This window comes from Epinephelus fuscoguttatus, linkage group LG3 (genome assembly GCF_011397635.1).
Source record: "Epinephelus fuscoguttatus linkage group LG3, E.fuscoguttatus.final_Chr_v1".
NCBI classification, from domain to species: Eukaryota; Metazoa; Chordata; class Actinopteri; order Perciformes; family Serranidae; genus Epinephelus; species Epinephelus fuscoguttatus.
Genome location: NC_064754.1, coordinates 33,081,364 through 33,098,370, shown reverse-complemented (window position 1 = coordinate 33,098,370; position 17,007 = coordinate 33,081,364). Strand labels below are relative to the sequence as shown.

General features: G+C 39.6%; 1 protein-coding gene across 4 annotated transcripts in view; it reads left to right on the top strand.

Annotated features, from left to right (window-relative positions):
• The first annotated feature begins 3,661 nt into the window (after positions 1-3,661).
• Positions 3,662-17,007, top strand: part of LOC125885909 (phospholipid-transporting ATPase ABCA1-like) — a 39,096-nt gene continuing 25,750 nt past the window's right edge. For 2 of the 4 annotated variants that reach the window (XM_049571732.1, XM_049571729.1), the window contains exons 1-6: positions 3,662-3,835; positions 7,839-7,947; positions 9,002-9,095; positions 10,237-10,378; positions 10,612-10,730; positions 15,656-15,777. In XM_049571732.1, the coding sequence (XP_049427689.1) occupies positions 7,882-7,947; positions 9,002-9,095; positions 10,237-10,378; positions 10,612-10,730; positions 15,656-15,777 (543 nt within the window). In that variant the 5' untranslated portion in view covers positions 3,662-3,835; positions 7,839-7,881. Of the gene's footprint in view, positions 3,840-7,322; positions 7,441-7,838; positions 7,948-9,001; positions 9,096-10,236; positions 10,379-10,611; positions 10,731-15,655; positions 15,778-17,007 lie in introns of those variants that run through there. The other 2 variants (XM_049571730.1, XM_049571731.1) reach the window with 2 other exon arrangements.

The following is a 17,007-nucleotide window of genomic DNA, read 5'->3' as shown; positions in this document are numbered from 1 at the left end:
GTGGGGTGGAAAGGTTTTTGGGACACGCTCACTGAGCAACAAGAGAGAGAACAGAGTGCATTTTAACTTGGTTCAGGAGAACACACATGCTTCAATGCTCGTCATGTTAATTCTTCTCTTGGGAATGTTTCTATGAATATTCAATGTTTTATATAAAGACAGGTTTTAAAGGGGCATTCGTTCATGCGTGTCTTGCTTAACAAAAGAAAAAAACACATAAACCAAAAATAGAAAGTGCCACAGTCTCCTCTAGGCTCAGGTACAGTCATTGATCAGAGTGAACGTATTGTTAAACGGAAGCACATACATTGCCAGGACGAAACCAGTCACAGCTCTCATCAATCTACTTACTTACTGATTGGTTTCTGGCAAAACAAGAGCATGCTTTAATATTACATTAATTGGTTGAATTTCATTGGTTTCGAAATATTTGATCCCAGATAGAGTGATTTAATGCATTCAGTGTGCCCAAGGGGAAATGAGTTGTTTATCATTGAGTCAATCAAAGGCAGGGCGCATGAGACATGAGCAGCTACAGCAACAGGACATGAGTCACGGCAGCACGAAGTGATGAAGGTTAAAAATAACAGTGCTAGTGCTAACCATGAGTTTTAGGTTTACTTTCACACAGCATTTTACAAGTGAAGACAGTTTTACGGTGTAGTTATAGGCATCTGTGACTAAAAAAATCTGATCAATCTCGTTGGGATTCCTGGAACAAAATCTTTTTTGGGGTGGTCCATTTGCTTACTCTGAAAAATATGAACTGAAATCAAACAACCTAGCTTCGTAAAAATCACATAAGAAAAGTTTGAAATAGACACAAAGTTTTAACTTGCTGAGAAACCAGATGTGAAGTGGAAAATTGTATCTCTGAGTGCAGACGGTAGAAACAGCAACCTAAAATCATCTGCTGAGTTATAATGCAACAACAGCAAAAGAAAATTACACAGCACTGGTACAGTATGTTGTGCTTTGCTCTAAGCATCACTGCAAGTGGCCTGCTGTCCTCACCCTGCTGTGATCTGAGTCCAGGTTTGATGGATGAAAGCGGCAAGTGCAAATGAAGGATTGGCAAGTTAACCATCCATCCATCCATTTTCTAAGCCGCTTATCCTTTTCAGGGTCATGGAGGGCTGGAGCGTATCCCAGCAGACATTGAGCGAGAGGCAGGGTACACCAAGGTTGCCATTCTGTCAAGGGACTAACACACACATACAGAGAGACAACCACATTCACACTCGTGTAGGGGAATGCTTTTTAGGAAGGAGAAAGAGGGGAAGGATGTCAGAGAGGTGACATCTGACTCCAGAGAGGTTTGCATGGAGACTTGGAGAGAGAACACTGTTACAGTTTGAAGTCTGAAAATTCCCCTTTATAAAAATAAAAACTCAAAAGTTGCATAAGAGAAACATGGATATGAGAGGAAGGGCGGAGGGCCCATGAGGAAACACTTATAGGGTACATAATTTGGTGCTATGCCCTTCTGGCTGTAGAGTACAGTGCTATCTCGTATATGCTTACATAATTCTCAGGGCCAGTTTACAATACACAACATTTTACATATCTGTATTTTTTATCCTTGACAATGTCCATATTATTAACGCTCATTCTTTATATGTGGAACACATTATTATTCATTTACTTATTCTACTTTATTCATATTTAAGAATGTCTTGTTAAAATCATTCAGGACATAACCATGAACCAATTTAAACTATGACTATATTAGAGATGAAGATTATTGTCAGTGTTTTATTCTCTGATTTTATTTCAGCCGCTATTTTTGTTATTTGATATATCTGTGTTGTATGTGATATATTGTGACACTGCAATTTCTCTAAGAGGGGAGACACTATGGGTGAAAACATAGTATTTACATGTCAATTTTGAGATTTTGGGCTATTTTTCTATCATAATATGTCTTCTTTCAGACTAATGCAAACAACAACAACAACAACATCCAAAATACACAGTTGAGCGTTTATTTTAGTTCAAATTTCTGTTCTGCAAATTTCCAAAAGTGCATATTTAATTAAATAATGTCTCATATACACATTTAAATATACAATTTCAGAAAATTTGTAATACAAAAAAATATATATTGTCTTAACGTAAGCAGTCAACTTAAAAACATTTCACTGTGCTACCGCTTAGTTAACATTTTTGTGCCTACAAATGTTTGGAATTTTTCCAGTCTATATATTTAAAGGCCATTTTCTCAAAATACATTTTATCACCACTTCAGTAGCACAACATACACTAAACTGTCCAGTTTTATCTATATTCTGAGCATTTTTGTGGAGAGGTTTATTAAAATATCATTTATAACCTGATTTACATTACATTTTCTTTTGTGCTGACAGCATTATTCAGTGATAAAAAGAGATATCCAGAATTCCCTTAGTAAAAACCTTTGACTCTAATGAGTGAATTTTGAACCTGACAATAGCAAATGTTCAGACTTCTGCTCTGGAAAGATTTGCAAATCAGTGCATATTTAATTAGATAATTCTCATTTGCATATTTTAAAAAAACTGAAATACAAAAAATAATTGTCTCACTGAAAGTAATCGACAGGGGAAGCTTCATGGTGATGAGAATCAGAATCAAGATCAGAAAAGAATTTGTTATTTTGGCCAAAAAGGCTTTTTGATTACAAGGGATATGCTTGGTTTTTGGTGCACACATTAAATATACAATATTAAGAGGAATAAAAATAAGGGAAAGCACTGCAAATCTTAACAACTTAAACATAGAATAGAAAAATTAAATAAAAAATGCAAAGATAATTCTAGAAAGTAGAATGACATGAAAAATATGTACAATATAGTTGTTTTAGGATAACAAGATACACAGCTTTGTACAGGATGTGCCAAAATATTAAGCAAGGGATGTGCAGACATTCATAGTAGAGCATTATGTGCAATGTGCAATGATATTCCACTCCTTATGGCTGTTTCTCAGACCAGCTGTTTTTCTTTTTTATGATCCTCAAAGACATGAACCTCTTCTGCTAATTTTTTCTTTCAGCAGTCTTAGTAGTAGAGTTTAAGGTATCTTTAATTATCATCAATTGAAGATATCTACATGGTCCTATGGGCCTAGATATCTCAAACTTGAATTATGACTAGTCAAAATTAAATTGTAGATGTCTCAAACTGGAATTAGAGATATCTCCACTTCAGTTGCAGATATCCACAATAAGAATTGCAGATATCCGCAACTACATTGGAGACATCTATAATGACAAACCCCATACACATGAATGGCAAACGTAGTTTGAATCTTAGTTGCCAAAACTGAATTACAGATATCTGTAATTAGAGTTTTGAGTAGTCAAAATCTAATTACAGATATCTGTAAGTGTAGTTTTGAGTAGTCAGAATGACGTTATAGATATCTTCAATTAAAATTCATACTACTCACAATGACATTACGACTAGTCAAAATGGAGTTGTTGAATTTCGGATAGTCAAACTTAGCGATTAAATGTTAAAACGGCCTGCCATAGGAGACAGGCAGCACAGTGCATTCATGAGGTGTTGAGGTGCTGCTGGCCCTTTAAGAGATGTTTTGACTCCGCACGTGCTTGCCATATATGGGAGCAGCATCAAACGGTGACCGTTAGTTACCTCTGCTCCGCTCCGCATCGAGCAGCACTATAAAACCCTGCCGGAGGAGAAAAAAAACAGTTTTGTTAGACACTGAGACACAGAGCAGCGGAGATACTGTGGAGGAGTTCACTTTATTCACCATTTATAAATTGTTTTGGACGAAAGGTTTCAATTTATGAGAAGAGAAAGAGTGGATATTAACACCGTTCAGGATCAAGGTCGGTGAGTTTGGAGTCTTTTTCGGGGGATGGGAGTTTGGGGGCTTTATGAGTTTCTTTGTTGGACTAACAAAGAGATGAAAGACACCGTGTTACACTTAAAACATTTTTATTTCACTGTGTCGTCATGTGTTGTCAGCTTAAGCTTCTGTTGTGCTTTGAGAAAGTGAGCGTGTAGAAGAAACATTTTGGTGTTGAATGCAAATTTCTGGTCGACGTAATTTTTTTCTCATTTTAACGTCGAAAAAATGAACAAGAATTGCAATGTGCTGAATGGACGTTTTATGTTTAAAGCAATGTCGTTGTTTGGGTGAAATGACAGGAACTGTCCTTGCTGGGTTTTTCACTTTTATCATGTGTATCAGTATCCTCTTCCACCGTGCGTGAGGACCAGTGTCAAGCTAGCTAAAGGCAAATACAGGACTTCCGGTTAGGCACTTAAAAATAAAAGCCTCTTTGTGGCAACCTATTAATGCGATACAGATAATGAAATTAAAGAAGAAAATGAGTTGTATGAAGCAAAGCTTTACACTCTCTCTTAATGTTTTTCAGTTTAGAGTCACGGTGCAATTCTTTTACAAAGAAACAGAAAAGTATATAACAGCACCTAATTGCAATTATTTTCCAAGTCACATTTTTGCACCTTAACGCTGAAAGCACACTCACCTCACTTGTGGTCTCATTTTGCCTGACTTGACGCTGCTTTTGGTCAGCATCGCGAAGCTAAATGACCGACAGTAACCTCATTGCAATAGAACAATGAAACACAAGTCGCACAACACAAGTATATCTCAGTCAGTCAGATGCTTAATTTTAATATCCTGTTACAGTGTTGACACTGGGTGGCAGTGGAAAAAAAGCTCCTTAATGACAATTAACAGTCGCCTGTTTTTTTGTTGTTGTTGTTTTTATTCCTTTCGTGTTTTGGTGTTAAATTGTCTCAATGTATGTGGGGTCACTGTATTATTTTTTATTGCATTTATCGATGTGGATGTCTGCAGTCATGGTGCAGCGTCGACGACTTGTATTCTTTTCTTTCAAGTGGGGTTGAAGCAGCAAAACATATCTTTCATGTAAAGAAAAGACAGTCTTTTGTCGTCTCTTTTGTGATGGAAAAACACGAACTGTCCTTCTTTTGATTAGTTTTACATTTCAAATGAGATGTCCAGTATGTTTGGGAAGCAAAGAAGACAATAGAGTTGAGACAAAAATCCTGTATGAGATGACACGTGAGCGAGGATTGATGGTAAACAAGTATTAAAAATGAAGATTTTTTTTGTGTGTGTGTGCCGCTAGAGGCGCCCTGGCTCTGCACCATTTGGGCTGCTCAACAGTCACCACAGTCCCTCTCTTAATTCTGCATAGTACGATGTATTTTCACCACAGTGTTTGTCGAGATCAGACGATTCATGGGGGGTAAATTCAGCAAGAATAACGTCTCAAGCTTCTCAGATAGTGTGACTGCAGAAAAAAAAATCATTAAAATCAAGCTGATGCATGTTTGATTAAAATCAGGTCTCTCACTGGGTGATGAACATGTAAACACGATGCCATGTTAAGATATCAGTCCTTAAGTAAAGGTGGGGGAGTTGTGGAGGCACAGTTCATTTCAGGGATCAAAACTGATATCCAAAAACTGGGGTTTAATTAGTATAAAAAAAAAAAAGATAAAAACCATTCATTGTGTTTCAGTTGTGTATATTGTATATGTTGTTGTCCAACCTCGCATACAGCAACATTGCAGACCACAATATGGCAGTGTAGCTGGTGTTTTCCCCCTCATTCATGTCATAGGATTTGTGCAGCAGTGTATTAGAATACATTCAGAGAAGGAAATCAACATCTAGGCTACTGTAAAAGCAGATAAAACATCTATTTGTGAGTCAAGACAAGCCTGTGCTCATGTTGTTGCTTTTAAGCTTGCAGCAATATAGGTATTAATGTTGTTTCTATTGGGCTGTATGAGCGTGTCATATTGTGCCTTTGTTAAATCACCTGATCTGCTTCACATATTTATTCACTGAAATGGTCAGCTGTTTATTCAGTGAATACCTGTTGGTTTTAATCATGCGTTTACGCAAGTCCAGGGTAGGTATTTTACATTGTTTGTCAATGAAATTGTTGAATGTGTGCCATGGCTGCTGCCATTAAATCAAGTGACTCTTAGAGAAAACAGATGCACCAGTACAGGAGATTTCGTTCACGGCCACTGTGTTGTTTGTCCATCCCAAAGGTCCTGTTGGTTTTTATTGCAAAATGTCATACATTCCAGTGCGATCTTGTTTTGATACTCATCGTCTTTTTGGCCATTCCCGCTGGCAATTATTCAGTGCTGTAAAGTATACAATCTGGCACTGATGTTATAGATTAGATTCAACCTGCCAGTAAGTGCAGACTCCTGGGGGAGTGGTTCGTTGTGACTACAGTTCATTATAATTACATTAGAATTAAATGTGGTGTAAAACCATCGACAACTGAATTGGTGGTGCTTTTTTTTTTTTCAACCCGCAAGCAAATGATCAGCGGAGAGCAACATCACTGTGTCCTTGACATTGTTGTGCTGTTGTAAAACTCTCTATGACATCCTGTCAGCTTTATTCTGCACACAGGACATTCAGAATAATAAACACGATGGCCTTGGTCCTCTGTCTTAAGAACTTGAGGCAACAGTATAAAAATAGTAATACTTGTTGTAAGATATTATTTGGACTTTAAACATTGTAAAGTACCCATTGTGTTCATTAGCGCTTGTGAATGTGAGAGTTTTTGTGGGAGCTGGGATTAAATTCACAGCTAAAAGTTAAATGTAAAATTGCTGTAATACAACTTACCGTCTTTACGTAAACACTGTTTAAGACCTAGGCCATGTTTTCCTCATGTGCTGTAAAGTATGATGACCTTAATAAAGGAGTTAAGGGTCTTCTTAACCCCTGAATGACCAACCTGATTGTTGTGCTTAGTGGCCAGGTGTCTGTCTCAGAAAACAGGATTACAAAATGAGTTGGATAACTCCATGTTTCTGTTTTTTGGGCCTTTACTTCGGCCGAGTCAAAAAACAAGTCCGAGCACTAATCCAAGGATTTATGAATCTGCAAACAGAATTTCCAAAAAAAAAAAAAAAAGGCTGGAAAAACTGTGCTCTCCAGAAACATTTTCATATGAGATGAATCACATGCCCTTTAGTAAATCTGACAAAGCCCAATATCAAGCAAATTACTGTAAAAGTGTATCTGCTTATTAGATTACTTTGAGTAAGCCCATTAATGCTGTTTAATCAGTGGGACGTTTTGTTTAGATTGAACAATGGGTTGTATGGATGTTTTCTTTCTTGTGACGTTCACATCAAATGTTGTATGACATGAGATACTGAGGTGTTAACAGGGTGAAAATTGTGTGCGATGAAAAGATTACCACCAACTTTCACCACATGAAAACTGCCCACCACCCACTCGTCCTCCCAGTTTGTGTAGCTCGACCTTTGGACAGATGAGTCTACATCAAGTGGACCTGAATCTGCAGCGTATAACAGCCTTACTCAGTCATCAGACCACTGTCTTGCTGTACTTTTGGCTGGTCTGCGTTTCGGAACAGTTTTTATTCGATAGGTGAATTAAGATTGTTTTCTGTCAGTCATGATTCTTTGTTTCTGATGGCAGTGTGCTGTATTTGAGTTTTTATTTGCTTTTCATGACGTATTGTGGCATGATCAACTGGATGTTACAGCCATATTTGGTATAGTTGCATGTACATGGTTGTGGCGTCTTGATGTAATGACTTTCTGTTCTGTTTTCACATCAGTTTTGTGCGTCAATGTATGTGGGATTTCTTTTTTTTGTAAGCCATATCTTTTTCCACAGGACTTGGACTGTAGAGGGTTAGTTGGTTGCATTTGTTGTCGCAGGAAGGAAAGTGTTTTTTGTTGACTTTGTGAACACTGGTTTTGCCTGTTGCAAATGTAAAGCTTGCAGTGGTTGACCCTCTCTTTGTGTTTTTGGGTTCGCAGTGAGGAGCTGGAGCGTGCTCAGTGAGGTTGGGAAGACGTCAACATGGCAGTCTCCACTCAACTGGGTTTACTGCTTTGGAAGAACTTCACCTACCGACGGAGACAGACTGTAAGTAGGAGTCTTTCAAGCTACTGACTCATAAAAACTGGACACACTCAAATATTTATTTGGTTATTTGTTTTTTAATCAATTTATTGTTTTTAAATTTTGATTTTATTTATGACCACAAAAACATTAACCTTTATTGTTAGATTTTTCTTTCACAAGTCAAAAGAAGAGAGATACTTTTTTCCAGTACCATGTGACTGGTAATAAGGGCATCACAAAGGCCCTCTAGATGTGTATAACTTTGCTCATTGATATGTATTTTCTAATGCGTATGCAGCTCACAACAGAGGAAATGATGTAATTCCCCTCCAAGCCACTTGGGCTGGAAAGCATTACAGTTTACAGATCACTGTGAGTCAGTCAAAGATGTGATGATGACAAATATACATGTGAGACCCGTGATTGTCCAGTTACCGTCTCGTGCTGGTTGATGCCCACACACTCAAAGTTATGTAAATTAGATTCGGTCCCAAGCTGTAGCATACTGGGTCTTTCTATGTGATGAGGCTATCTGCATACAATTAAGCCACAAAGCAGAAACTCTTCCTCAGAGTGACCGCTGTGGCTGCTTGACATTAAGTCCAGTTATTTCCAACAAAGGAATACAGTGCATTTTCTAAGACAGAGTCTTTCTTTATCCCCACACTGCATGTCTGCCATGCTGGTTAAGTCTGAGACACAGGCAGCTGACGGAGAGGGGCCATATGGAACAGATGGACATAGTCCTCTAAACCCTGCAGACCTTGCGCTCTGTCTCGCTCTGTCTCCCCTTATTAACCCATATACTTTACCCAGACTCATGGTGGGATTAATGTTTACAAAGGACAACAGCTGATAGCCCCCTCCACAAACACATGCACCCAACTCATGATGTTTTTTTTTCTTCCAAAGCAGTACAGATGATCTTATCTGAAAATACACAAAGGAAAACTTGTCACTGATTTGGGATGATTAACTGATTTGTTTCACAAGTTTTTGTTTCCTAAATGTGCAACATCTTTTTTTACTTTCTTGATTAACTTCTTTCATCACCCTTTTTGTCTTGCTTTCTCAGATCCAGCTGCTGATAGAGATAATCTGGCCCTTGTTCATCTTCTTCATCCTGATCTCAGTCCGAATACATTATCCACCCTACGAGCAACATGAATGTAAGCAGACAGGGAGATTGATGGAGGGGAGGGTGGTACTCAACAGTTTGTTTTTTGTTTTTTTTTTTTTTACTTCTGTCAAATCTAATAGGAGAATTAGTTTAATTGCTTTTTGAAGCTTTCAGGTTTCAATCAGTTTTCAATACAATAGTGTATGTTGTAGTGTATTGTCTCTTTTTAGCCATATTTGTTCTTGCCTCTTGGTTGGATCAGTGTTCGTCATCCAAGGTTTTAGTGTCATTGCCACAACAAGATCGGTCAGATTTGTCAACATTTGTTTGCACTGTGTGAACGCGTGATAGGACCTTTAACTCCTGGAACAGTGGGTTGCTCAACTTTGGCCAGGTTTCAACTCAATATAAGATTGTCACTGGTCAAAAGCACAAAAATGGTATCAGCATTTCAAAAGATATTCTCTGGTTTATTGAAATCCTGCATGTATCATCGTGATTCAGATGGGTGTGATGCCTTCATGCTGCACATGCAACCTTAGAAAAGTTTGTGCACATTAATTTCCTATTTGTAAAAAAAACAAAACATAGATACAATTGTCTTGTCACAAGTCAGTCTGATCCTAGTTAACCCAATAAACTCAAAAGAAGTAGGTCAGCCTCTTGACCCCCTCCTCGCCTTCTACACTTATCTCGTCAGTATAATAGCCAGTTAACCTCAGTAAGTCCCAGCAGTAGCAGTTAAGTTAGCAGATAAGAGCACAAACACTTGTAAAGATAATGTCTTTGCTTGAGACAGCTGAGTAATTATTTACACACAGTAGAATATGTTTTAGGCATTTAGGTTTGTTTGGTGGAGAGTTAAGTGGTGAGGCTAATTACAAGACATTTAAAATGGAAACAGACGACTTTTAAAGCCTTTTGAGCTTTAATTTTCATACCCGGTGGCAGAAAGAATCTCAAATAGTACGATTACATGGGCACGAATAACTCGTTTATGAGGCCCATCCTGGTTATGATCATATTTGTGACATGGTGTTCACATGAGCACGGCGAAATCAGGTTATTTATATTCCCCATCTACATCTGACTTCCTTTTTAAGTGCTAGACAGCTTTCTGTTTTATTTATATTTATGTCTAAATTTAAAACCTACCATAAAAAGTACTTTCTGTCCCTTTCCTTTTACAGGCCATTTCCCCAACAAGGCTATGCCCTCAGCGGGTACCCTGCCCTGGGTACAAGGCATCATCTGTAACGCCAACAACCCCTGCTTCCGTAATCCCACCCCAGGCGAGAGTCCGGCGGTGGTGGGAAACTTCAATGATTCTATGTGAGTAACACGGCCTGAACTTAACATCGCTGAGTCATCGTTCAGTCAATGTGCTGTGCATATAAAAATGCGTCACTGTGCATTAATATTAATTAATCTTTTTATCAAAACAATCATTCTGACTCAGTCACAGAATGTATTATTTCAGAAAACTGAGAAAAGTTCCTCTCAGGCTTTGATTTCTCAGGAGATATGAAACAAACTGATTTTGCTCTTTGTGTGAACGTCACCAGAATCTCCCGTCTGTTCATCGATGCCAAGAAAATCCTGCTGTACACCCAGAATGATAAAAGCTACGAGGGCTACAAGGGACTGTTGAGGGCCCTCAGGAAGATGCAGAAGAACACTGCTCGTAAGGACAAACCTTTGATTTCTTTCCCTAATATGGAGTTTTTGAATGGTCGACTGATAGATCATGTCAGTCACCCGCCCATTCACATTGATCACCCATTCATCCATTTTTCTAGGCTGTATGTTTGGACAGAAAAGAACACTCCTACACAACTACACATGCAGATATGATTCGTGTCAGTGACTCACACCTACAGTTTATTCACACATTGCTGTTGAAGTTGCTGTGCTTTAGCTCGGGGAAAAATTCATGGAAACATATTGTTTACCAAAGAAGCAATGAGTGGTTTTTGTCAGGACATTAAATCTTTGATGATGATCTTTTGATCCTTTTATTGACAACAAAGTAAATTATATTTTTTTCAGCCTACTGATCATTCAGCTACCTGAAATGGTGGTCTCACAAAATGGAGGACCTCTGTCTGTTCTATATTGTCTCACATGTTGAAATACTCCATGACATAATGTTTTCAAAATGCCCATGTGAACAACAGAAGTGAAAGATACTTGTTTCAAATGTCATTTTCATTGCTTAGGATTTATATTGTGAGGCATGCAATTCAGTTAGTACAAAGTGAATGAAACTTGATCAAAGCAGATCAATAAATCAACAAAAACGAATTAGCAACACGTAAAATCAAGATGAAGTTACTGCTCAAGGTCCCTTTTGCAGTATAGCAGCTGACTGCGCTGGTGTTAGCTCGCAGTCTTCAGCGCAGCATTCAGAGTACAATATGTCCCTTCCTTATCACTGCCTGCCAGCTGTGGTGGGCCCCTCTCCCAGAAGCCAGTGGGTGTTTCAGTTCTCTGTTATGATATGCCAGCGGCGGTGGTACAGGACAGGAAAAGCAGAAAATTGTGCACCACCCTGACAATCATTATAGAATCACTGCACAGATCTGGTAGAAATGCAGAGTTTTCCTGACTGGAATGTTGCTGCTTCCTGTCTACGAGGGGCGTCGGTTACAGATGTGATTGTGCTATGCATTTAATTGTCATCTTAAATATAGGTGCTAAGGTTTGTGGAAGAACATTTTAAAAAAGAAATAGGGAGAGATATTTATCTCCCTGACCTTGGCTGTTTTGAAGCAGAGAAAGGTCATCTTGCTAAAATAACATCTTGTTGATGACTCCACTGTGCTGACTCGGGTCGAAGCAGCCTGAAAATAGGAAAGGGGTCGTATTGAGCTCTGCACTTACTTTACTGCGCTTGAATAGAAGTCAACACAGTGACTTTTTCTTTTCATTTCAATCCAGTACCCATTTGTCTGACGTGAGAAACATGCTGCGAGCAATCTCTGTTTTTTACAGGCGACCATGTTGACACAGATGACCAGGACAAAAAGAAAATGGAAAACATGTAATGACATTATGAAAAAAATACACTGTATTAAATGGAGGATATTAACACAACAAAGGACACAACAGTGAAAGAACAGTAAACAGCAGTGACGTAACCACTGACCTTAGTTAATTGTGATGGTTAAATAAGGGAGTCTAATTAGACTGGGTGTCCTTCTGTTTGTTCCATTAGTGTTGCTTTGCCACAGAAGTGTTTTTCTGATACACAGTTAGTTTCTATAAATAAAACAAAGGGGTATAAGCTTGGTTTCACATCAGACCCTAATGTAAGGGTAAATTGAGCAGCATGTACCTTCAGAAATTGTGCAACAAAGCAGAACAATCAAGGTTCTTGTGTTTTCAGCTACAGTCTGGTTTACTAGCCCAGAGGTACACTATGTTATGCAACGACCTCACAAAGCATAGCATGACCTGGCAAAGAGATTACACATCAGAGCAAATGAAAAAAGCTTCTATTCATTTTAATTGTAAAAAGTCTCTCAGTGTGATTGTGTGGTATGGGATGTCCTCTTCTTTTTTTGTGTCTGTCCTGTCCATCTTGTTAGCAGCACACATTAGAGAGAGATAGATCTTCATCTGATCTACCATCTGTGGGTCAGCACATTGTAACTGGATTTTTCTGTTCAGGCTTTTTTTTCTGAGCACTTCATCACAATTGATTTCTAAATGCACAGCTCAATCCCATATTCCACTCTGTATTCCTCCGTAATCCACGTGAGGGAATGCACTGATGTGGCACGGGGACTGCCATGCATGATGCAGGAAGAGGTAAACAGAGCGCTGCAGCTGCAGAGCGATGCTTTGGGAAAAACAGCATGGATCAAAGACCTGAGAGTCGAGACCCTCACATGTACGTTAATAATTCAGCAACCGACGGGGGTCAGCAGCGAGATTTACACTGACAGGGAAGGGGCACTGTGAAGGGTCAGGGAGAAGGATGAGCTTTTTTTCCCCATAGCATGACAACATAAATCACGCAGCACACTCTTTTAGATGAGGTCTAATGCATTCCTGCTTTAAGAGATAGTACACGATGAAAAAGAAAAGGGTTGAGATGAGAAACTTTCTCGATATTCAATGGATAAATTATTTAGAGATAAGTTTGATTGTCAGTGTTGAGCTTTTTTATGTGCAGCGGGTTTTATTTTCTTATCTTCCCACCTGTCTGTCTTCACAAAAGTGAAGCTGAAACTGGATTTGCATAATAGAGGAGAACATCCTCGCCTTTTTTAGGCTGTCACCACCTTCATGTTTTATCTGGCTGGCTGCTTTACAAGACTCCATTTGATTCAAAGGCTTCATGTGTCTGAGCTTGATCTTATAAAATGGAGACTGTGCAGCTTCATTTCTTGAATAGTTTGCACATATATTGCATTCATTCCTTATCACCTTAACAGTAAACATCAGCTTGACATTTAACAGCTCAGCCCTTACTTTAACCTTTAACCTAATTTCTCTTTACAACAAGGTCCTCCTAAAATAGCTCACTGGGGAAGAGAGAAACAACATAACCTCACAGAAATATCCTGATTTTGGACGTCTTACAAACAACTCACAGAGTCAGATGTGCTCAGATACCGTCCAACAAGTTAGTGCTCCCCCAGGTGTCTACATCAAAATAAGACTTAACTTAACTTCACTGCTATTAGAATTCGATTCAACCATCTTTTCCTGATCAGAAGTCACTGGGCATTCAGGAATGTTACTTCATGCTTGTCAGCCAGGTTTCGGTAGTTTTGAGAATATGTGCTTCCACAGAAATCGCAGCCTGTTTATGGACCAGTTTGACCAGTGAAGTCACCGGTTGCTCAGTGTGTAATGTCAGTATTGTCACATTTACGGAATAGGAATAGGAATAGGCACCGCCAGGAGAAAGCACAGACTTGTGTAAGTGTTAATGTAGGGCTCGCTCTTGGATGTAGCTGGCACTAACATAGGAAAAACAAATGCAAACAAGGTTTGTCACTTCTTTTGTTGTCTCACTTCAGAAAAGTGAGACAACATGCTCTCTTCTCCTCTCTGCTCCTGATAACTCAGAGGATTTAAACCACTTAGGCAGTGCAAACAAAGACAGATAAGATAAAACAAGGAAATTGACTACAACACGCAAGCACCTTTGCTGACTGCACAACGAGACTTTCCATCCAGTCTGGTCTGTCCTCAAGGGCCTTTGGATGCAATGCACCATGGGAGCTGTGATTTCCTACTGGGACACTGATTAAACCTTATTAGCACTCCCTGGTTGTTCACCCCCGAGAGTCGAGGTCACACACATGCATATACAGGCACAGGTGCACAATTACACACACACATGCACAGAGGCCCATGGAGAGCACTGATGGTAAGGATGTATGTGCAACACAAACTCCTACCTCAAAACCTAAATAGCACAGCCACAGAGGCAGTAGGGGAGAGTGACACCACACATGTGGCCCCTGAACACACACAGACACACTGTTCTCTTTCACTTCCTCCCAGGGGAGGTTCAGGACAGTTCAGTAGAGGCAAAGTGTTTCCTGTTTGTGTGTGTATATGTGTGTGTGTGTGTGTGTGTGTGTGTGTGTGTGTGTGTGTGTGTGTGTGTGTGTGTATCCCATAGCTTTAAAAGAAGTAAAAAAAGATAAACTGGAAATGAAGGGAAGGGAGGACTCGAGGGAGTGGGAGTAAGATGCTTACTAACATATACAACAAAAACTCAGCTTAGCAAGAGAGCAGAGCTGTTATCATTCATTCTTTGTAATATTTTTCATTCTGTTAATCTACACTAGGAAAAGAATATGTAAACCTCGGTGTGAGATATAATCAGTAAGATTTATGCGAACACAAAAGTGTGCAGTTACACTACAGATAGAAACAGCGCTGTTAATAACCAAAATAACAGCCTGCGGGCTGCAGCAGCTATTCCTGTTCTGTCTGCATGATTCCCCTCAGTGTCGCCCAAAGTCCAGGACAAGTTCTGGTACAACTTGTGAGTGGTTGAAGGTAAATGGGGTAAGAAATGGCTCCAGTGTGCAGAAAAGGAGGTGAAAGGTAGAAAGTGGAATTTAGAAAAGTAGAGTGTGAGAGACGGGAAAATTGGTAGGCAGTATCTGGACCAGAGTGGAATGCCCTGTAATAACCCCGGTGTACAAAACTCAGAGCTTAAGAGAAGAGAGCAGTGTGTCTGTGTGCGTGTGTGTGTGCGCGTACAAAACCGCTCAGCTGACTCAGGCCAGTTTCAGAAATGGCTTGACTTCTTTGGAATGCAGCAAAAGTACAAAAAGCTCTCAGAGTGTAGAGACGACTGTTTGGAATTAGATGTATTTTCTGGATGTCTCTGAATATTTAGGCATTTTATGAACAGTCACTTTACAATATACACAAGAATGCATTTTATTATTATTTTTCACATGATCATGAGTTGTGAAAGTTGTCTGCTAAACTCTAAGGTACAGTATTTCGTGCTGCTGTGTGACCTGGTATTATGAACCACTGAAGTAAGATGTCTTACGTTTTATACCAAAGAGAGTTTTGTGTCTTATAGTATGTTGATGAACTGCTTCCATGTCTTCCTCCTTTCTTTAGGTTTCAAGCTAAAGGACTTTTTGCGAGACAATGAGACCCTTTCCCACTTCCTGCACCACAACGCTTCACTTCCTCATCACGCGCTGAAGCAGATAGTGGAGGCTGACGTCAATCTGGAGAAGGTAGAATATTACGATTTTTCAGTGAGCTGATACAGAACGATGAATACACAGAATGATCACAAAGACACACACACATGCAAAGAAAAAAACTGAAGGTTTGCTGACTCAAGTCCCTCTTCCCTGTTGTCACCTACCACTACACATAAATTCCAAATCTGTGGGAAACATTGCACATATTTCAAAGTTTATTCATGAATCCCGCCCTCCCGTCCGTCAACATTTCCCCATCAGTAAATGACAGTGATTCACTTATTGGTTTGAGATTTAGTAACACAATAAAAAGTCAATTGTTGTAAATTTAATTATTGAACCACATGGGAGAAGGCTGAATGTCGCAGGCCGCCACCAGTATCAGCTGCCCCTACTGGCCGTGGCAGACAACAGCACAGTATTACTTTGTGTGCACCCTTTTTGTTTGTCCCTTTTCACATGTGATAATCATACTCCCCTGGCCACAGTGCGCGTGCATAAATACAATGACCTTGGCTTGATAGCATCTGGTGGGCCGCAGGACTCTGCTGTGGCACAGCTAAGCCCTTAATACCCAGTAGAAAAACCACTGTGGGTGAGGGGTAGCTGGGCAAAGAGGCTGTTAGGCATCAAAGGCCCCCCTCCCGTTCGTGTCTTTTTTCCCCCACATAGAAACAAATTCTCTTTTGGATAAGAGTCTATAAGTTGATTAATATTTCTGGCCCCTTCCCAGTTTCATTTCTCTGGTTTCCATATTTCTCACTCAAGTCTCCTCTCCCTGAGTCATTGTTCTCTCCCGTGCTCAGTTTCATTCCTCTCCTTATGTGCATAATTTTTTCCCTAGCTGACATGATGATCTATTTCCCAGCAGCCACACACACACATACGCACCTCTCCCATTAAAATCAAGTGGGTTTGTATAACCCAATATCATACGCATACGTCGACAGATCCTGCTACCTACATCCACCTCAACAACAGCTCCCAACCCGGCCCACCACATTATCCCTGCTTTGCAATTGGAGCGCTGGTGTCACATGACTGCTCCTCTCCCCTCTTCCCTCTCCCCCCCATTTCTCCTCACGTGCAGAGACAGAGGCTCAAAGACAAACTCACGTTACACCGTCTGATTCCCTTCTACCCATCCCTTTTTCCCAGACATCTATTGATCAGAGAAGATGACCATCCATTAGTCTGTGAAGGTCATTCGGAACATTACTTAAAGAGAGGAAGGAAATTTAAGGAAAGCTTATTACTGCT